Consider the following 23505-nt stretch of genomic DNA (forward strand, 5'->3'; position numbering starts at 1 on the left):
TGTTCTAATACCACATACAACAGAAGGGCACTGTTTCTCCATGAGGACAGACGGGTTTTATCCAGCTCCTTTAAGGATACAGATTCATCCTATTTTTGCATTTTCATGTACGTCTGTGACAGTAACCAGTGGATTATTAGAATTATCATATTAAGAATAATGTGTTACTGTGCCTGAATGATCTGAGAGCAATAGATGAGGAATTTACTATTATTCACGTAACGTAGATGGGAGATTTGAAGTGGAAATGAATGTATGCAAATGTTTGCATCTGTGAAATCTCTAGTTATTTAGGATTCAGTAGGTAACACCTCTGCTAAATGTATGGTGTGTTTTGCACATGTAATTGCTTTTGAAGAATTGAGCAGCACTTTTTATTGCTGTGGGCGGAGCTCTGCACACAGATTGTCCCTGTAATTCAGTGTGCACCATGGAAGGCCGAGCCCGAGTCTCAGCCGGGCATTGTGCATGTAGATGTGCTCGTCTGTGCTAGCAGGGCATTACATCACGGCCATGTTCCCACGTTGTTCTGCTGTGTTTTTTATTCCATGCGTTAAACTGTTCAAGCAAAGTGGATGTGATTTCATGAAACTCCTACCCACTGCGTGTTTGGAACCTGTCCCCAGATTTGGCGACTACAACCTGCGGTCACCACTAGTGAGCCCTTATATACAGTATTCCAGAATACTGTATATTAGAGTCCAGGCTGCTCTGTAGAACATAAAAATCACTTTTATAATACTCATCCAGGGGGGCAGTCCTATAGGCATCGCTGCTATTCGTTCCGGCACCTCCTCTCTCCGGCGATTGCCATCTTCCTTCTACCTATCCCAGCATGGATGACGTGTCCTATGTCATCCACACAGGCTGGCATTGCGGTTCTGCGCAGGCACACTTTGATCTGCCCTGCTGAGGGCAGATCAAAGTATTGTAGTGCCGCGGGTGGTCTTTAACGTTTCTTCTCACCTGCACATTACAACACTTTGATTTGCTGTCTGTAGGGAAGATCAAAGTGCACCTGCGCAGGACCGCAATGCCAGCCTGTGTGGATGACCTAGGATGCATCATCCACACGACGCTGGACCGGAGAGCAACGACGCCCATCGGACCGAACCACCCCCTAGGTGAGTGTTTATACTGTTATCAAAGTGATTTTTACGTTCTACAGCGCTTCCTCTGCTCTTATATACAGTATTCTGGAATGCTGTATATAAGGGCTCACTGGTGGTGGGCGCAGCTTATAGTCGCCCAATCTGGTGACAGGATCCCTTTAACCCTTTTGCAACCCCAATAATGCAGTACATGGTAAAAATAACACACTCTATGGAGCCCAAACAGAGGTTCGACCTCTTAGGAAGACATAAAACTTCAATTGGGGAGACGCTCCCTTGTAGCAGAGCAGTGCCAGTGATCTATACTCTGGACTTGGTCGGCTAAAACAGCATATGGATTACAACACATGTGTATATAGAGTGCATAACGCTTGGTCATCTTGAACATGTCTGTGTACTTGTCACCTGTTCTCTTCAGTATTAATCCGTCAGTGTTTTTCTACAATGTTCAATAGAGGATATGTTACTTATATTATAAATAACTCTGTTTTCTATTCACAGAGGAGGACACTTACAGTACGTACTCCAATCTTCTGCTCAAGTATTTCCTGGCTGAAGGAGTTATCAGTGGTCATGAAGTCTTTATCGCATCTGCCAGCGATATTCCATGCAAAATTATTCAGGTAACCAGTAGATATTATAGTAGTATAGTAGTATATATATATAAAAAAAATGTTTATTTATACACTGGTTTTATTTGTTTTTTTCCAAATATACATAAAGAAGAACATATACAGTGCCTACAAGTAGTATTCAACCCCCTGCAGATTTAGCAGGTTTGATAAGATGCAAATAAGTTAGAGCCTGCAAACTTCAAACAAGAGCAGGATTTATTAACAGATGCATAAATCTTACAATTCAACAAGTTATGTTGCTCAGTTAACTTTTTAATAATTTTTCAACATAAAAGTGTGGGTCAATTATTATTCAACCCCTAGGTTTAATATTTTGTGGAATAACCCTTGTTTGCAATTACAGCTAATAATCGTCTTTTATAAGACCTGATCAGGCCGCCACAGGTCTATGGAGTTATCTTGGCCCACTCCTCCATGCAGATCTTCTCCAAGTTATCTAGGTTCTTTGGGTGTCTCATGTGGACTTTAATCTTGAGCTCCTTCCACAAGTTTTCAATTGGGTTAAGGTCAGGAGACTGACTAGGCCACTGCAACACCTTGATTTTTTCCCTCTTGAACCAGGCCTTGGTTTTCTTGGCTGTGTGCTTTGGGTCGTTGTCTTGTTGGAAGATGAAATGACGACCCATCTTAAGATCCTTGATGGAGGAGCGGAGGTTCTTGGCCAAAATCTCCAGGTAGGCGTGCTATCCATCTTCCCATGGATGCGGACCAGATGGCCAGGCCCCTTGGCTGAGAAACAGCCCCACAGCATGATGCTGCCACCACCATGCTTGACTGTAGGGATGGTATTCTTGGGGTCGTATGCAGTGCCATCCAGTCTCCAAACGTCACGTGTGTGGTTGGCACCAAAGATCTCGATCTTGGTCTCATCAGACCAGAGAACCTTGAACCAGTCTGTCTCAGAGTCCTCCAAGTGATCATGAGCAAACTGTAGACGAGCCTTGACATGACGCTTTGAGAGTAAAGGTACCTTACGGGCTCGTCTGGAACAAAGACCATTGCGGTGGAGTACGTTACTTATGGTATTGACTGAAACCAATGTCCCCACTGCCATGAGATCTTCCCGGAGCTCCTTCCTTGTTGTCCTTGGGTTAGCCTTGACTCTTCGGACAAGCCTGGCCTCGGCACGGGAGGAAACTTTCAAAGGCTGTCCAGGCCGTGGAAGGCTAACAGTAGTTCCATAAGCCTTCCACTTCCGGATGATGCTCCCAACAGTGGAGACAGGTAGGCCCAACTCCTTGGAAAGGGTTTTGTACCCCTTGCCAGCCTTGTGACCCTCCACGATCTTGTCTCTGATGGCCTTGGAATGCTCCTTTGTCTTTCCCATGTTGACCATGTATGAGTGCTGTTCACAAGTTTGGGGAGGGTCTTAATTAGTCAGAAAAGGCTGGAAAAAGAGATAATTAATCCAAACATGTGAAGCTCATTGTTCTTTGTGCCTGAAATACTTCTTAATACTTTAGGGGAACCAAACAGAATTCTGGTGGTTTGAGGGGTTGAATAATAAATGACCCTCTGAATAAACTTTTCTCAATTTAAAAAAAAAAAATAAAAAAGAAATAACATTCTTTTTTGCTGCAGTGCATTTCACACTTCCAGGCTGATCTACAGTCCAAATGTCACAATGCCAAGTTAATTCCGAATGTGTAAACCTGCTAAATCTGCAGGGGGTTGAATACTACTTGTAGGCACTGTATATATGCATGAAAGATAGCTGTAAATTTCGCTCCACGCAGACTTATCTTGATATGGAAAGTTGAATGGTAAAACGTATATTCCAAGTAGAGTAACTGTACATAGAGGGGATAGACGAGGGGGGGAAGGGGGTAACATATTCACACCGATGGAAAGAAGAGTCTGGCCTGCAGTGATGAATATCAATGTGAGTATCCCCCCCCACCCTACAAATGTTACAGCATAAAAAGAAATATTTGATTAACATTGAATTTACTGCCCCAATTTGAGTGAGCTGATGCGTTTTAATTCTAGCAGATTCGTTCATTCATTCATTTATTATTATTATTATTATTATTATTATTTATAGAGCATCATTGATTCATGCTGTACATGAGAAGGGGTTACATACAGTAAATAAACTAACAATGAGAGACGATATGGAGAGGAGAGGGCCCTGTCCTTGTAGGCTTACATTCTACAGGATATTGGGAAGAAGACAGTAGGTTGGGGGGTTGCAGAAGCTCCAGTGGTGGTGAAGAGGCAGCGGAGTCATAGCAGGTGGTAAGCTTTCTTGAAGAGATGGCTTTTCAAATATCACCTGAAGGTTCTGAATGTGAAGGAATAATCAAACTTGTTGAGGCACCGAGTTACTGAAAATGGGGGATACTCTGGAGAAGTCTTGGAGATGATTGGATGGTCTTATGAGGACTGTGATTACATATTGGAAGATATCAGGAGATTAGTTTGAAGATATATGGCGGAGGCACCTTATAAATGGCTTTGTAGGTCAGTCAAGAGCCAAGGCAAAGTGCCAGAATTGGCACAGCTAATGTGATGCGCCACCACTGGGTCGGCTGTGGCCTGTTATTTTTAGACTAGAGAAGACTCAATAACCATGAACTTTTCCAACCTGATGATATCAGCCCTCAGCTTTACCTTTGGCTATCAAGAATATGGGGGGGACCCCACGTCGTCTTTTTATTTATTTAATCATAAAAAACTGTCCAATAATCTCCACAGGGTGCAATTTTATTATATGTTGTGGGGTTGTACTAATAATAATAAGTCTACATGTCTGTCTCTCTATCCATCTTTTATCTCCTTCTATTATGTAACACGCTGCTGCTGCTGAAAACGCTGCAAAAACGTACATTTTTGCAGCTGCATTTTTCCAGCCAAGAAATGCAGAAAAGGTGCATAAATTTCTGCCTCCAAATACTCAACATGTGCACATACCCTTAGATAAGATAGGCTATAGGCCAGTTTAAATAAGTCCTTTTTTAGGGCACACTTAAAACTGTGAGTATTGTGAATTAAGCGAATTGTTCTTGGTAGTGTGTTCCAAAGAATTGGAGGAGCTCATGAGAGATCTTGGAGATGCAAGTGGGAGGTTTGGCTTATAGAGGATGTCAGTCTTAGGTCATTAGCGGAATGGAGGGCATGGGTAGGGTAATAGACAGAGATTAGGGAGGAGATGTAGGGTGGTGCCGAACTGGGAAGGGCTTTGTGGATGAGTGTTTATATTGTGCTCTATAGCAGATGGGCAACAAGTGCAATGACTGGAACAGGGAAGACACATCTGTGTAGCGCCTGGAGAGGAATATGATCCTGGCTGCTGAATTCAGGATGGATTGGAGAAGGGAGAGTTTAGTAAGAGGGAGACCGATTAGTGGATAGTTGCAATAGTCCAGATGAGACTGAATAAGAGCGACAATAAGAGATTTTTGTCGCGTGAACGGTAAGAAAAGATCAAATTATAGAGATGTTTTTGAGGTGGAGGTGACATGAGCAAACGAGTGATTGGATGTAGAGAGTGAAGGAAAGATCTGAATCAAATATAACCCCAGGACAACGAGTGTGCTGCTAGGGAGTAATTGTAGAACCACACAAAGAAATGGCAGTATTTGGTTTATGAAGGCTAGTTGAAGGTTAGTAGAGGCAGGAAACCAAAGTTCAGTTTTTAACAGATTCAGTTTAGATTGGAGGAGTACATGATGTTAGAGACAGCAGACAGACAATCACTGGTGTTTTGTAGTAATGCAGGGTGATGTTAGGAGACTAAGTGTATAATTGGGTGTCATCAGTATATAGATGGTACTAACAGACGAATCTACGGATGGTTTGTCCAATAGGAGCAGTGTATAGCGAGAAGAGGAGGGGGCCTAGGACTGAACCCTGAGGAATCCCGACAATAAGGGGAAGAGGAGAGGAAGAGGAGCTGTCAAAAGATATAGTGAAGGAGCAGTGAGAGAAATAGGAGGAGAAACAGGAGAGAGCGGTGGCCTTGAGCCCGATAGAGCGGAGCATAGTGAGGAGCAGCTGGTGATCCACAGTATCAAATGCAGCAGAGAGATCCAGAAAAATCTGCAGGGAGCAGTGACCATTAGATTTAGCTGTTAGATCATTAGAGACTTTAGTAAGAGCAGTTTCTGTAGAGTGTAAGGAGATGAAAACGGATTATAGAGGGTCAAGAACAGAGTTATCTGACAGCGGATTAGACAAGCATGAACCAGAAGTTTAGAGATGGAAGGGAGATTAGTGACAGGTCTGAAATTAACAGTGCAGTTTTGGTTGAGGGATGTTTTTTTTTAATCAATGGGTCTATGCTGGCATGTTTGAAGGAGAAGGGAAAGACACAAGATGAGAGACAGAGGTTAAATATTTTAGCTAGGTGATGGTGACAGGCAGGGAATGTGAGGGGATAGGGTCACTGGTGCAGGTAGTAGGGCGAGAAGATACGAGGAGCCTGGTAAACTTTTCTTCTGTAGCGCTAGCATTTTAGTAGATTCAAGGTTGACGAAAGGACAAATTCTAGAAATATGTTTGAGTTGAAGGCAGCAGGAGCGTGGATGTGCGGTCTGAAGGACAAGGCAGATTCAAGAGTTACTCCAAGACAACAGACGTCCTGTGCAGGGGAAAGTGTGTTGTTACTTATTGTGATAGATAGATCAATCGAGTAGGGGAGTTAGGTGAGATAGATGAAAGATGATAAGTTCAGCTTTGTCCACATTTTGATTGATGAGAAGAAGAGTGTTATGAGAAGAACAAATATGACTGATAACTCTCTACTGACCATAATCCCAGAGTGTCTAACGTCTGGACCAGAGAGATAGATCTGAGTGTTATCAGCGTATAGGTAGTACTGGAAGCCATGGGACTTTATATTGTTCCAGGCCAAATGTATAGTTTTAGAAGTGTTGGTATCCCAGGACCGAACCTTGGGGAACACCAACATAGAGAGTGGGATGAGGAGGTAGTGTGGGAGTGGGAGTTGCTAAAAGTTGGAAGGGTTTGAAAAGATCCCGGAGAAGGCAAGGTCTTTAACACCAAGGGAAAAAAGGATTTGTAGTAGGAGGGAGTAGTCAGCTGTGTCAAATGCAGATGACAGACCGATAAAAGGAGTACAGAACATTGTCTGTTAGCTTTGGCAGTAAGTTGTTTGTAACTTTGGTTCAGGCCGTTTCAGTGGAATGGTGGGGAAGGAAGCCGGAATGTAGGTTGTCAGAGTGAGTTAGATGTGAATTGGAAGGAAAGTTCAGCATGGACTTGCTGTTCGAGGAGTTTTGAAGCAAACAGGAGCAGTAATATTGGGTGATAACTGGATGTAGAGGTCGGTTTGAAGGATGGATTCCTCAGGATAGGCATGACCATGACATGTTTGAAAGCAGAAGGGAAAGTACCAGAAGTTAATGATAGGTTGAAGAGATGGGTTAGGGCCAGGTTTGTGAGGTTGGGGAGGAGGTGGGATGGGATAGATTCAAGTGCACAAGTGGTGAGTTGCGATTTGGAGAGGAGATGAGTAAGCTATCCTTTAGTGATGGTGGGGAGGAAGGTTATGGGGGAAGGGCAATGTTAGGTATACATAAAAGTTGTTGTGGTTGAGTAGTGATGACTTGCTTTGTTTGGTCATCTTTTTGAAATGTGAGGTAGTCTTTGGCAGAGATGATAGCGGTCAGAGTTGGGCAATGGTGGGTAAACAGGAGTGAGTTAAGTGTTGAATAACTGTTTGGAATTCTGAGATAAAGATGATACAGGGGTTGAAAGGTAAGCCTGTTTAGCTGAGATGAGGGTCAGAAAGCATAAGCTGCTTTATTGAATGCAGAGAATGCTAATCACTGCTGGATTCATTTTGCAATTTCTGTATCTAAAATAAAAAATTAAAGAACTTGGCAAATAGTCTTTATAGAAGTAGTGTGCAACATACGCAGATAAGATGAACACACCCTGTTATAGAGGCAGATGCAAAGACAAATCCTAGAACTGCAGGATCATGTTACATGTTGGTTTGTAGACCGTTTGTGTGGTGAAGCATAGCACAGCACAGTTAAAGAGATTCTGTCACCAGGTTTTTGCTACCTCATCTGAGATCAGCATAGCGTAAGAAAAGAGACCCTGATTCTTGCAGTGTATCACTTAGTTTACTGGGTGCAGAAGAGTTTTTAGATACAGCAGAGCTCAGAAAACTGCCCCCGCCCATACTACAGCTTTCTGTGTACATTGTCTGTAGACAGTGAGCTGCTTTAATTTTGGAGGGAGCGTGGTCGGTCTAGCAGTCATGTGAGCTGTAGTCCAGGCAGTGATAATCTCCTGGTGATTAGACAATCATTGTGTGAAAATGACAGCACATAGTGTCACATTCCTGAAATCAGTGTCTCAGGACCTACATGATACTGTCCTCATATTACATAGCAAAAACCTGTTAACAGATTGCTTTTAAAGTGAATGTGTTGCTTGGCTTATGCTGTCTGAAGGCAGCTCAAACGAGTGACAGACTTGCTGATTCTAGTGCTGTATCACTTTCTTTTTTTTAGCCATTTGTATAAAAGCGTTAGTTATTTCCTGCAGATCTGCTATGTCCGCTAGCCCAGCCGATGTGGTGCATGGTGAGATCTGTCAGACAGCGGCAGGTGGGTGGTTGAGTCACGGCTCTTGAATACTGAGGATTTGGCAGTGCTCACTCATTATGGAGAGGACTCAATGGCTGCAAAGATAACCAGCAATTTCATAAAACCATTACAAGAAAAAGTAATACAGCACTAGAGTGAGTGTATGTCACTGGGGCTGCATAGGGCATGAACCTGGTGGCAGCTTACCTTTAATCAGGACTATTGGTAATTTTTTTTTTCATTTCCTACAATAGGGAAATATAAGAAATAGTTGCATAAGTTTACATACCCTGTAATGGTATTCACTGACACTTGACCCACGCAGTAGCAGGACAGTCTGCTCTTGTTTGGCCACTGATGTAATGGATGATGAATCTGTTATTGTGACTTGTGCCAAACAGCAAAGTGCGTGAATCTACGCTGACGATCTTCACTCTACTACATCTATGGCAGCCCGGAGCTGTAACTTATTAAGTACAGTATTCTCTGGGCGTCCAGATGGATAACATTACATTGTCCCGCACACATCACGCAGCCTGCTACCAACACTGAGAGGAACCAGTGACCAAAACAATGGTGTCGGCAACGTCTTTTACTCGCAGTGAAATGCTATAATTGTCCTGCTTTAATTTTATGATATGTAATTGGGAGGATCCTGAACCTATAAGCAAGACAAATATTGCTGATACTTGGAAGGGGAAAAGACATTCTTTCAGGCCGTAATTACCGAAGAATAAAATGTGTGTAGCGAAAAGAGACAAGTAAAAGATAAAAAGCCCCATCAACAGCGTAGGGTATATTATATACCACCCGGCAATTTATCCATCATCCTTTGAAAACATATTCATGCCTTTTGTACTCCCAGCTCTCTCAGAAAATCAGCTATGAAATGCAACAATGGAAGACCTCACAAGGAAGAAAAAAAGACTGTCGTGCCTAGTGTTTTTCTAGACTATCAGATTGAGTACAGGCAGAATTCTTTGCACCCGCTCTGAGGATCTGTCCCGGGCTGTCACCGGCTGCCGCAATGAATCTACAGCCGCATTATAACATCCGCCCTGGATCTGATCCCACAGAATGCAGCCTGTCGCTTTTTATATTTTTATCAATGTATTTATTTATGTTTATTTTATTTGTATATCAAGGTTTATTTTAATTTGCATTAATAAGAAACTCAAAAACCTTTAGTTTTAAAGAGAAGCAAAGACCAGAAATCCTTTCCTGCGCCCCTCATCGTGCCTGTATTATATCAGTGGTGTCCTGTTTTCTCCTATATGCTATTGTCACTTCTCCACCAGAGTCCGCTCCTGCGACTTCTGCGTCGATCACCAGGCGCCGCCATATTCCCGCCATGGACTGTGCTGGTGATAAGGGAGGAGTCAGTGCCAGTGGCTCTGGTGGGCGCAGGCTCCGCCCATCCACTAAGCTGGGTTTCCCTGGGACCTGCAGTACCTCTGGCTGACTGTGGTGGCATGTGCCTTCCAGCTGAAGTTACCATCATTCAGCTACAGCCAATGGGAAGGCACCACACCCTTCTTATTCCCCCTCCTGTCTGCTGGTCGCCGCCAGATATAGTCTTGTAGTATACTGCTTGTCTCTGGTTCGCAACATGCTCCTGAACCTCTGATCCCTTTGTTTTGACCTCTGCCTGTTCTGACTACTTTCCTGCCTGCCGTGTTTTGTTCTTCGCTGCTATGTCCGCTTTGACCTTAGCCTATTTTCCTGACCACCCTCTTGCCTACCGATTTTGTCCATTTTTGTACCTGCTGGTTTGGACCCAGCCTGATGACTTACTCTTTCCTAGATTGCAGCCTTCCATAGGCAGCGATCTCCTGGACCTTGTTGTAATTCCAGATCCCTGTACAGGGGTTAAAGGGTTTCAGGGTTCTTGGGATCCTACTGAGTGGGCTGCTAGCCTCTAGTCTGTACATGACAGCCATCCTGAGTCTGTGGTCCTGGCGGACGGCACACCTATGTATCAGAAAAATCCAGGTTGTCTTTGCCAGCTTAACTGCAGAAATCATTGTTGTCACACTGTCATTCAGAAGCTGTACTGATATGTGTGATTGGATCAGCCTCCGAGGACGCTGGAGAAGCACAGAGGCAGGTCTAAGGCGGTGATGATGGTCTGGTAGAGGCCTTCGGGTATGGTCATACAGCATGTTTTAGATGCCGGTACGTGTCTTTGATGCATAATTAGACGCCTTTTGAGCAGCGGTATTCTCGCTGTCATTTTTTTTAACATCTTTACTTTATATAATATAGTGATGACTTCGAAGAGGAGACTGCCAGAAGAATGGAACACTCACTTCTTGTAGCCACTTCACAGATTTTGAAGCCTGCAACAGTTAGAAGTTACATGCACAACAAGCTGTTTTGACATTGCTGGGCTTATGTTCGTTCTTTTTGTTGTTTTTTAGTGCTTTTTCAGGACAATTACTTTGTTCTTTTTGGCGTGTTCTTTTAGTGCTTTTCCAGGCTGATTCATTCAGAATGTGCTTGAAAAAGACGACATGAACACTTCACATGTGTCACTTACTGCTTTCCGGGATTGTTTGTACACAATGTTACAGACACATTTTAGAAAATAGTTAAAATAGTGTAATCATAAGTCAATATGTTATAAGTATATGTACGGTGCTTCCCCGAAAATAAGACACTGTATTATAGATTTTTTGCCACGAAAAATGTGTAAGGGCTTATTTTCCTTATTTTCAGGGTAGAGGTTATTCTTGGGGTAACACAGTTGAAGGAAAGTTTACCCCCCAAAAAATGCAGACCCCCACCTTTCCAGGAGAATCATGGTTTCCATACCCCGGGAGTCTGTGTTGCTCCTAGGTCCTCCTGCGATCTACGGCGGGCGCTCCCGGCAGGTATGTTCCTCGTGGTTCTCCCCTGCTTCTGGTCAAGACTCACATACATCATCAGATCGCACACACATCAGATCGCACACACAGTCACACACACACAATCTCCACATCTAACGATAATGATTGCTTTCGGCCGGCAGAGAAACCTGGGACGCAGTGCAGTGGAGTGCGAGGACCTGCGGTGGAATGCATAGAGGAGCTGCGGTGGAATGCATAGAGTACCTGCGGTGGAATGCATAGAGGACCTGGAATGGATCGCATAGAGGACCTGCAGTGGAACGCATAGAAGACCTTCACTGGAATGCATAGAGGACCTGCGGTGTAACGCATAGAGGACCTGCGGTGTAACGCATAGAGGACCTGCGGTGTAACGCATAGAGGACCTGCGGTGTAACGCATAGAGGACCTGCGGTGTAACGCATAGAGGACCTGCGGTGTAACGCATAGAGGACCTGCGGTGTAACGCATAGAGGACCTGCGGTGTAACGCATAGAGGACCTGCGGTGTAACGCATAGAGGACCTGCGGTGTAACGCATAGAGGACCTGCGGTGTAACGCATAGAGGACCTGCGGTGTAACGCATAGAGGACCTGCAGTGGAATGCATAGAGGACCTGTAAACTTGAAATATAATCAGAAAGAATGTGCACAGCACCGCTTACCTATTTAGGAGGTAGTATAGTGATCCCGTTCCAACACTATTCAGTGTGGCTCTTGCCTTGGAAATTTTGCTTGGCGTGCCGGGTATACTCATGGATGTTTTCCTGATCTGCTGGAACATGGAGTCTCCAAACCAAGGTGCTATTGCCCAGCCAAAGCGTATAAATTCATAGAAAAATAGAAGGGCAGCACTCTTCGGTTGTGTGAGACTGTTTTATTTTTCGATGCTGACAGGTGAAACAGACATGAGGGAATGGAGGGAGGGGAGCACGAGGATGACGGTACCGTTTCGCACCTCTAGGGGTGCTTTCACGGGTCCATGGCCTTTAGTAGAAAACTTCTTTTATTTCATCAAAAAATTACAAACACATACAGGAGGGGGATGCGGGATACGTCTAAGACGCAGGGCACGCTAAGATGACGGTGAGACGCAGGGCACACTAAGATGATGGTGACTTTCGTGCACCTAGGAGCTTCGCTGGGTCATAACACCATTTTTTATTCCATTTTGTTATGAAATCAAAAGATTTTAACTAAGGGTGAGTGCCACCATTTCTTTTCTCCCTCTGTGGATTTGGACTGTTGTGCTTATTGCCAGGTGGAGCACCTCCCTGTATCTGAATGCTGGTATCATCTCAGCTCTGTTTATTCCTATTTGGAGACTATTAAGTAGAGCTAGGTTTGTGTCTGGAATTGGTGCCAGACCTTCATCTCCCTTGTGGACTTCTCTTCTGCTCAGTCTAGTTGAATGACAGGTTTCCCGCTGGCGTGTATATAGGGTGAGACTAGCTTTTCAGACTTTATTTTCTCTGAAACGCCGCTGCTTTTTAAAATAAAAAATACCTTCCAACAATCGCACAGCCAGACTGTCATACTGCACGTGGCTCAAGCAGCATGAATCTAGTTACAGGTTTATATTATCCATCTTAATGGTTTTAAATCTAACTTTTGTAATTGTCACAGCATTTTCTGCAAAAGCATATTTTCATTTTCATATTTGCATAATATATTTACATTAACAAACAGCCGTTATTCCTCACTTAAAAATTAGCATTTCTATGAAATATCACTTTAAATATACATTTTTCATCTGTCATCTTTTGCTTCCTGAATGCTAAAAGGGCATGTACTGCTTTAAGCAATTAATGTTTCTTTTTTTTTCAAGAAAGTGACATGAAAGTTTAGAATTTACACTAGGGCAAGACAGTGGTAAACACGTTCCTTGTTTCAGCCTCTGGGTACTGTCATCATTCTAGTACCGTTTAACCCTTTGCCAGTCTGATGTGCCTCCATAATGTTGAGCCTTTGCTTTTTTGGAGCAGGAAGGCAAAATCAAGATGTAGGGCAGCATCCTTTTGTATGATTTGTTTTTCTGCAGGACTCCTCTTTTAATTTCCTTTTATTTATTTTCATGAAGACCACTCTTTTTGTAAATAGAAGTAGGCTCAGCAATCAGCTTATCTTGGCTGACATTTCTAACTCCCAGTTCTAGCTGCATTGATTCCAGTATTTTGTGGCCACTTGTGTGACGACTCAGCATCAATGAGGCAAATCTGTCCACTTGTGTGAGGGTGAACTAATCTTCATTATGCCTGGCATACTATTCCTTAAGGTACCGTCACACTAAGCAACATCGCTAGCAACATCGCTGCTTCGTTACCATCGTTACCAGCGTCCGCCGCTCTCAGCTGTCAGTGCCGGCTCCCTGCTCCCGGAACACGTAGCTGGAGTACACATCGGGTAATTAACCCGATGTGTACTGTGGCTAGGAGTGCAGGGAACAGGGAGCCGGCACTGACAGCATGAGAGCGGCGGACGCTGGTAACCAAGGTAAATATCGGGTAGCCAAGGGAAGGGCTTCTTGGTTACCCGATGTTTACCGTGGTTACCAGAGTCCGCAGAAGCCAGCTCCCTGCTGCCTGCACACGTAGCAGAGTACACATCGGGTAATTAACCCGATGTGTACTGTGGCTAGGAGTGCAGGGAGCCAGCGCTAAGCAGTGTGCGCTGGTAACCAAGGTAAATATCGGGTTGGTTACCCGATATTTACCTTAGTTACCAAGCGCAGCATGCTTCCACGTGTAGCGACGCTCCAGCGATCCCTGCCAGGTCAGGTTGCTGGTGAGATTGCTGGAGCGTCGCTTAGTGTGACATCTCACCAGCGACCTCCTAGCAACTTACCAGCGATCCCTATCATGTTGTATCGTTGTTGGGATCGCTGGTAAGTTGTTTAGTGTGACTGGGCCTTTACCTACTACTGTTGGCTGTAGTCATTAGAAGAATTCATATGAATAGCGTCTATGTTCTGCATAGAAGCACGAAGTTCTCCAGGTACCCTTATAGAGTGGATTTTCATTTTGGCATATTGAAGGGACCGTATAAGAGGGTAATCCTCTCCCTCTATGCCATCCATATACCCTAATACGTCATCTGGACAGAGACTGCCATCACTAGACAATCACTACACTGTGTGCAGAATTACTAGGCAAATGAGTATTTTGATCACATGATACTTTTTATACATGTTGTCCTACTCCAAGCTGTATAGGCTTGAGAGACAACTACCAATTAAGTAAATCAGGTGATGTGCATCTCTGTAATGTGGAGGGGTGTGGTGTAATGACATCAACACCCTATATAAGGTGTGCTTAATTATTAGGCAACTTCCTTTCCTTTGGCAAAATGGGTCGTAAGAGAGATTTGATGGGCTCTGAAAAGTCCAAAATTGCAAGAAGCGTGTTGGGCAAAAAAGGCGCAAAATAACTACCCATGAATTGAGGAAAATCAAGCGTGAAGATGCCATTTGCCTCCAGTTTGACCATATTTCAGAGCTGCAACGTTACTGGAGAGACATGGCCAAGGTAAGGAAGGCTGAAAAACAACCACCTTTGAACAAGAAACATAAGATAAAATGCCAAAACTGGGCCAAGATATATCTTAAGACTGATTTTTCAAAGGTTTTATGGACTGATTAAATGACAGTGACTCTTGATGGACCAGATGGATGAGCCAGAGGCTGGATCAGTAAAGGGCAGAGTGCTTTACTCCTGACTCCATCAGCAGCAAGGTGGAGGTGGGGTACTGGTATGGGCTGGTATCATCAAAGATGAACTTGTGGGACCTTTTCGGGTTGAGGATGGAGTGAAGCTCAACTCCCAGACCTACTGCCAGTTTCTGGAAGACAACTTCTTCAAGCAGTGGTATAGGAAGAAGTCGGTATTGTTCAAGAAAAATATGATTTTAATGCAGGACAATGTTCCATCACATGCAACCAACGACTCCACAGCGTGGCTGGCCAGTAAAGGTCTAAATGATGAAAAAATAATGACATGGCCCCCTTGATCACCTGATCTGAACCCCATAGAGAACCTGTGGTCCGTCATAAAATGTGAGATCTACAGGGAGGGAAAACAGTACACCTCTCGGTCTCAGTGTCTGGGAGGCTGTGGTGGCTGCTGCACGCAATGTTGATCGTACACAGATCAAGCAACTGACAGAATCTATGGATGGTAGGCTGTTGAGCGTCATCATAAAGAAAGGTGGCTATATTGGTTACTAATTTTTTGAGGTTTTGATTTTGCGTGTCAGAAATGTTTATTTCTAAATTTTGTGCAGTTATATTGGTTTACCTGGTGAAAATAAACAAGTGAGATGGAAATATATTTGGTTTTTATTAAGTTGCCTAATAATTCTGCACAGTAATAGTTACCTGCACAAACAGATATCCTCCTAAGATAGCCAAATCTAAAAAAAAAAACACTCCAACTTCCAAAAATATTAAGCTTTGATATTTATGAGTCTTTTGGGTTGATTGAAAATATAGTTGTTGATCAATAATAAAAAAAATCCTCTAAAATACAACCTGCCTAATAATTCTTCACACGGCGTATAAAGGGGAACTGATGATCTTTGAGGTATCACTTATACACTATGTGCACTAGGGTGACCGGATCTCATAGGGGGAAAAAATGTCGGAATCTTGTTCGTCTGGACCCACAAAAAGATTCCCCTTTCCAGATATTGAGAGATAACTATGTAAAATTATCAACTCATGTAGGTACTACGTCTATATCTTTTCTGTGTCTGTTTTGTATGTATTATATACCTCATTTTTATATTTTAAAATAAAAAATGTCATTAGACTTATCAGTATTACTTGTTTTTTTGTTATATTTCTACTTTAAACTCAAAAATATACCAAAAAACCCCCATAATTTTTCACATAATAACAAATATACGAAGTATGCTCCTAGTGGTACTAGGTCACGTTCTTGGGGCTAAAAGCTGTTGTAACTCAGTTTGACTTAAAATAACAACAATTATGTATAAAATATAAATTTTGAAGAACAACATTAGCTTTCTTTTGAGATATTAACCCCTTCACCCCCGGCCACTAAAACACCCTAATGACCGGGCCATTTTTTGCAATTCTGACCAATGTCACTTTGACAGGTTATAACTCTGGAACGCTTCAACGGATCCTGGCGATTCTGAGATTGTTTTTTCGTGACATATTGTACTTCATGTCAGTGGTAAATTTAGGCCGATATTTTTTGCGTTTATTTGTGAAAATGTAGGAAATTTGGCGAACATTTTGAAAATTTCGCAATTTTCAAACTTTGAAAATTTATGCCCATAAATCTGAGAGATATGTCACACAAAATAGTTACTATATAACATTTCCCACTTGTGTACTTTACATCAGCGCAATTTTCGAAACAAATTTTTTTTCCGTTAGGAAGTTAGAAGGGGTCAAAGGTCATCAGCAAATTCTCATTTTTCCAACAAAATTTACAAAATATTTTTTTTTAGGGACCACATTACATTTGAGGTGACTTTGAGAGGCCTAGGTGACAGAAAATACCCAAAAGTGACCCCATTCTAAAAACTACACCCCTCACACTGCTCAAAACCACATCCAAGAAGTTTATTAACCCTTTAGGTGCTTCACAGGAACCAAAGCAATGTGGAAGGAAAAAATGAAAATTTTACTTTTTAACACAAAAATGTTACTTTAGCCATAAAATTTTCATTTTTACAAGGGAGAAAAGAGAAAGCACACAATACAATTTATTGTGCATGTTCTCCTGAGTACGCTGATACCCCATATGTGGTAAAAATCAATTGTTTGGGCGCACGGCAGAGCTCGGAAGGGAAGGAGCGCCATTTGAATTTTTGAACGCAAAATTAGCTGCACTCATTAGCGGACGCCATGTCGGGTTTGAAGACCCCCTGAGGTGCCTAACCAATGGAGCTCCCCCACAAGTGACCCCATTTTGGAAACTAGAGCCCTCAAATAATTTTTCTAGATGTTTGGTGAGCACTTTGAACCCCTGGGGGCTTAACAGAAGTTTATAGCGTTCAGCCGTGAAAAGAAAAATTTTTTTTTTTTACCACAAAACGGTTGCTTCAACCAGGTAGCTTTTTTTTTCACAAGGGTAACAGGAAAAAATGCACCATAAAATGTATTGTGCATTTTCTCCTGAGTACGCAGATACCTCATATGTGGTGGAAATCAAATGTTTGGACACACAGCAGTGCTCGGAAGGCAAGGAGCGCCATTTGAATTTTTGAGTGCAAAATTAGCTGCACCTGTTAGCGGACGCCATGTCGAGTTTGAGGACCCCCTGAGGTGCCTAAACAATGGAGCTCCCCCCACAAGTGACCCCATTTTGGAAACTAGAGCCCTCAAATAATTGTTCTAGATGTTTGGTGAGCACTTTGAACACCTGGGGGCTTCACAGAAGTTTATAGCGTTGAGCCGTGAAAAGAAAAAAAATTCTTTTTACCACAAAACGGTTGCTTCAACCAGGTAGCTTTTTTATTCACAAGGCTATCAGGAAAAAATGCACCATAAAATGTATTGTGCATTTTCTCCTGAGTACGCAGATACCTCATATGTGGTGGAAAGTAATTGTTTGGGCGCATGGTGGGGCTCAGAAGAGAAGGAGCGCCATTTGACAGCAAAATTGGTTGGAATCATTAGCGGACGCCATGTCACGTTTGGAGACCCCCTATGGTGCCTAAACAGTGGAGCTCCCCTACAAGTGACACCATTTTGGAAACTAGAGCCCTCAAATAATTTTTCTAGATGTTTGGTGAGCACTTTGAACACCTGGGGGCTTCACAGACGTTTATAGCGTTGAGCCGTGAAAAGAAAAAAAAATTTTTTTACCACAAAACGGTTGCTTCAACTAGGTAGCTTTTTTATTCACAAGGCTATCAGGAAAAAATGCACCATAAAATGTATTGTGCATTTTCTCCTGAGTACGCAGATACCTCATATGTGGTGGAAAGTAATTGTTTGAGCGCATGGCGGGGCTCAGAAGAGAAGGAGCGCCATTTGACTTTTCAAACGCACAGACGCAGTGCACTGATCGGCCGCTGCAGGACGCACGGTCAGATGCGATAAAAAAAAGCGTCGGGGATACGTAAAAAAAAAAGTCACGCCAAAAATTGACCATGGATGCAGATACGTAATGTGCATCCCTGATCAGCGCTTGGTGGGATGCACGGACGGATGCGATACAAAAATTGTCGCAAATACGGAAAAAAGTCACGCCAAAAATTGAGCAGGGATGCCGATCAGTTATCTGCATCCCTAATCAGCGCTCGGCGGGACGCACGGACGGATGTGATACAAAAAGCGTCGTGAATACGGAAAAAAGTCACGCCAAAAATTGAGCAGGGATGTTGATCCGCGCTCAGCGGGACGCACGGACAGATGCGATACTTTTTTTTCCGTATCCCCGACGCTTTTTGTATTGCATCAGTCCGTGCGTCCCGCCGAGCGCTGATCAGGGATGCACATAACGGATCGGCATCCCTGCTCAATTTTTGGCGTGACTTTTTTTTCCGTATCCCCGATGCTTTTTGTCACGCCAAAAATTGGGCAGATCGGGAATGCTGGGGGCAGATCGGGAATGCTGGGGGCAGATCGGGAATGCTGGGGGCAGACCGGGATGTCTGGGGGGGGGGGCAGATCGCAGGGGGGCACGCGCAGGGGCTGCAAGGTGAGCACAATACTCACCGCTCCTGCTCCTGCGACGTGACGTGACAGCAGCGGCAGCAGCAGCAGTGGCGTGGTACCACTAGTACCAGCCAGTGCTGCACGCTGCAGACATGTTGGGGGAGGGTCCCCAGACCAGCACAGGCCTGGGGAGGGCGGCCACCGGCAGATCAGACCGCCCCACTGCACACTGATTGGAGCGATTGCGCGTCATTGCACGATCGCTCCAATCAGTGCTGCAGGGGGGGGCCACGGTGTCTGCTTGCTTCCAGCCAATGATCGGAGCTGCTGCAGCTCCGGTCCTAGCTGGATTTTACAAGATCACGCTATTTTTGGCATTTTTTTTTGCCGAAAACAGCGTGATCAATGTGATTGGCGGTTCCGATTTGAACAGCCAATCACATCGATCGCCTATGGGGGGTGGCGATGCCACCCCCCCTGGGGTCAAGCAAAGGTCCCCTGCTGTAAGAAACAGCAGGGGACATCATTTGAAAGCCGTTGCTATGGCCACGGCAATCAAATGAAGTTTAGGCCGTAAAATTACGTCCCTGGTCGTTAAGTCACGTTAAAATAGGACGTAATTTTACGGCCCGCGGTCGTGAAGGGGTTAAGCGTGTTTTTATTATTTACCGTTCTGGAGTTATGGCTTCATATGTCAGCTTTTTGGCCAAAAATTTAGATTTTTTTCAAACTTTGAGCGACGAGTGGCACGAGTTAACGTCGTTTGATCGAGATCAAATTTTGGCATCCCAATATCTGGAAAGGGGAATAGTTTTGTGGGGTCCAGACGGACAAAATTCCGACATCGATTTTTTGCGGTCCCTAATGTGCACAATTATTAGACAGTTTGTATTTTTTATCAATATTTTATTATTCAACTACTGAACTGTTGTTGGTAAATCCAAAAGGTTAAGAAACCAGCTTTAGGAGAAAATCTGTGCGCAGCGTTATTACGCAACTAAATGACAAGTGTAAATTTTCTATCAATTGTTTTCTTTTCATCCGATAAAGTGTGAATAATAACCAAACAGCTGAAAATGTACAAAATTACATTTAAAAAAAAATATTAATGACCAATATAGCCGCCCTTCTTTTCAATAACAGTCATAAGCCTTCCATTCATGGAGTCTGTGAATTTCTTAATCTGTTGATGATCAACGTTTTGGGCAGCACCAACCACAGACTACCAGACACTGTTCACAGAGCTGGATTACAATCTTTCACCATATATCTACTGTGTAAAGCACAACTCTGGCTCTTTTTTATTTCACCGTTGTAGTGGTATCCCTAATGTGTGTTCCCTGTACTTTGTAAAATACTTACCAGCCACCACCTTCTGCTCTTGTTGACACAGGTCCGGTACCGTTCTACCATGTGACACCAGCTGATGTCTAGAAGGAAATTAAAGCCAAACGATCACAAGCTCTCAATATAAGTCTTTGAGGGCCACATTTTGGCTCTCATGGACTAACCTTGATAAGTGACTTCCAATCCACCGAGCAAAGACTAGAGTGATCTGGTTAGTCACAACTAGCAGAATAGAACCAGAGCAGCACTAATAATAACAGATAGCGGTTACTGGTAAGAATTCTACTATGTGAAGGGAACATGTATTACTAATACCGCTTTGGAGTAAAAAAAAAATACCAGAGTTGTACTTTAAGAAGGGCCCACAATTTCTCAATTTGGCTTTGGTCATGTGAGATACGAGTCATTATTCTTTAATCTTTAAGGCCTTTAGTGGAAGCCAAGCAGTGGAGACTTCGATGCTTGTAATGGAGTATTGTCCTGCATAAGTATCATGGTTTTCTTTAAATTGTAACCTGTCGGTTTAATTTTTATTTCACAAATCTATAAGACACATGAAAAGAAGCAATTTTGTAATACAGTATATTACAAAAGTGACTACACTCCTCATATTTTTAGAAATATTGTATTATATATTTTCATGGAACAACATTAAAGATATGACACTTTAGTACAAAAAGAGTAAAAGTAGTCAGTGTACAAGTTGTATAACAGTGTGAATTTGATATTCCCTGGAAATAATTCAACACACAACTATCAATGTCAAAACAGCTTGCAACAAAAGTTAATACACCCCTAAGTGAAAATGGCCAAATTTTGCCTAATGAGACAGTTTCCCTCTTCGGGTCAGCCTGTCAGTGCTCAAACAATCATGGCGCAGACTGCAGCAAAATGGTTTGCATGGCTGTCGTTCCAGAAGGAAACCTCTTCTAAAGATAATGCACAAGAATCCATCAAAGAGTTTGCTGAAGTCAAGCAGACTAAGGACATGGATTACTGGAACTCTGTTCTGTGGTCTGATGATACCAAGATAAACTTTATTTGATTCAGATGTCAAGCGTGTAGCAGCAACGAGGTGAGGAGTGCAAAGACAAGTGTGTCTTGCCTACAGTGAAGCATGTTGGTGGGGGTGTTATGGTTTAGAGCTGCATGACTGCTGCCAGCTGTGGGGGCTAGAGTTTATTGAGGGTACCATGAATGCCAACATATACTGTGACATACTGAAGCAGAACATGATCCCCTCCCTTCATATTCCAACATAACGACCTTGAACGCACTTCCAAGATAACTACTACCTTGCTAAAGAAACAAAGGGTAAAGATGCTGGACTGTGCAAGCATCCAGACCTATACCCTACTAAGCATCTGTGGGGCCTTCTCAAACACAATGTGGAGGAACGCAAGGTGTCTAACATCCACTAGCTCCGTGATATGATGGAGTAGGGAAGAGGATTCCAGTGGCTCCTGTGAAACTCTAGGTAACTCCATGCCCAGGAGAGTTAAGGAAGTGCTAGAAAATGATGGTGGCCAAGGAGAGATATAATAAAATATTTACAAAAATGTGAGGGTGTGCTCAGTTTTGTGACATACTGTATATCTTATCAAACAAATGTGCTTCTTTCTCTGAATTGATCAGTCATTATCGAAATTCTCAATTTTGAGGTAAAATTTGTATTCTGTAAAGATTTTCCCATTACGGAGACGGGATGGCAGTTGTTACTGATGAGATGCAGATTTTTTTTGTACTTCTGCTTCAACAAGGTGTATTTTAAAAACTGGCAGTAGATTTGTGAGTAGATTTTGAGTCCATCTTCAACCTGAAGAGGACCAGCTAGCTCATCTTTAGGCTGGTTTCAGATGTCCATGTTTAATCAGGTACCAGTCACACACATGGTTATGGTCATGCGTGTATCACACGTGTGTCACACGTGTGACATCCATGTTTGCATACGTGTGACAGGTACCGGAGAAAGCACGGGTCTGTGAAATAAGAAGATTTTCCATATTTACCTGCTGTCTTCGGCTCTGCTGCCTCCCGCCCCAACCCCTGCTCATTATATTCATTGATTATTCACCGCACTCAGGACCTGGAAGCCAGAGCAGCGCTGGGGACAGCACCGCCGAAGACAGCACCGCGGGAACAGGTGAGTATTCTGCAAGCACAGTGACATCCAGGAGGTCATCGGAGTTCCCTCTGAACTCTGATGACATCCTGATGACCTCCGCGACACCCACGCTAGAGGTTCACGGGTTCATTAGAGTTCATTGGGAACTGTGATGAGTCCCCGATGCTGTTCACGTGATGATCCGGCTTCCAGGTTCTCACTACACACACACACACACACACACACACACACACGCGCGCGCGCGTATATACTGAGCACATATACACACATATGTATACATACATAGCAGACACACATGGATACACCGACCACATACACACACACAGCGCGCATACATGTATACACTGAACACACACACACACACACTCTGCTGTATACTCACCAAGCGATGCGGTCCCCGACACTGAAGTGCACAGCGCTGCTGCTTCCAGCTCCACAGGGCGCTGAATATTCGAGTATAATGAGCGGCAGTCGGGAGTGGGAGGCAGCAGACCAGGAGACAGCACCGCTAAATAAGGTAAATCTAGAAAATCTTTTTATTAAAAAGACCTGTGTTTTCTCCGGTACATGTCACACTGATGTCACATGGATCACTTCACTGTGCGATCCGTGTGACACCCGTGCTGCCGGAGAAAAACGGACATGCCTGTGTGTGTGCGTGCGGGGTCATGAGAGGTCACACAGTCCATGTGAAAACACGGACTTGTGAGTAACAGCAAATAATAACATGGGTACGTGTGGCATCTGTGTTAAAAACGGATGTCACACTTACATAAAATACAGGCGTCTGAAACCAACCTTAATAATACCAGCCCATATCAGGACCCACCTCCACCTTTCTGGTATCTGAGTCAAGGTGGAGATCCTTTCAAGTTACTGATCCAGCCATGAACCCATCCATCTGGTGGGTCAAGAGTCATTCTCCTCTCATCAGTCCATAAGACCTTGGAAAAATCTGATATCAGATATTTCTTAGCCCAGTCTTGTCATTTTCGCTTCTGGGTCATGCTCAGTGGTGGTTGCTTTCAATCTCTCTTATCTCGGCCGTGTCTCTGAGTTCTGAACACCTTGTACTTCTGGGCCTCCAGGAAGATTGCAGGTATGGAATAGAACAACAGTGGAGGATAATGGATCCCTGTCACTTCATGTTTGAGTCTTCTCAAATCTTTGTCAATCTGTTTTGTTTTTTTTTTTCCAACACGCTTTTTGTGAAATTGTAGCTAT

At 43.5% G+C, this 23505-nt stretch overlaps 1 protein-coding gene across 6 annotated transcripts in view; it reads left to right on the forward strand.

The window, feature by feature from the left end:
- ELP4 (elongator acetyltransferase complex subunit 4) overlaps positions 1 to 23505 on the forward strand; it is a 687452-nt gene that overhangs the window by 93069 nt on the left and 570878 nt on the right. For all 6 annotated transcript variants that reach the window (XM_075325557.1, XM_075325560.1, XM_075325558.1 and 3 more), the window contains exon 3: positions 1614 to 1735. In XM_075325557.1, the coding sequence (XP_075181672.1) occupies positions 1614 to 1735 (122 nt within the window). The remainder of the gene's footprint in view (positions 1 to 1613; positions 1736 to 23505) is intronic.

This window comes from Anomaloglossus baeobatrachus, chromosome 10, assembly GCF_048569485.1.
Source record: "Anomaloglossus baeobatrachus isolate aAnoBae1 chromosome 10, aAnoBae1.hap1, whole genome shotgun sequence".
Lineage (NCBI taxonomy): Eukaryota > Metazoa > Chordata > Amphibia > Anura > Aromobatidae > Anomaloglossus > Anomaloglossus baeobatrachus.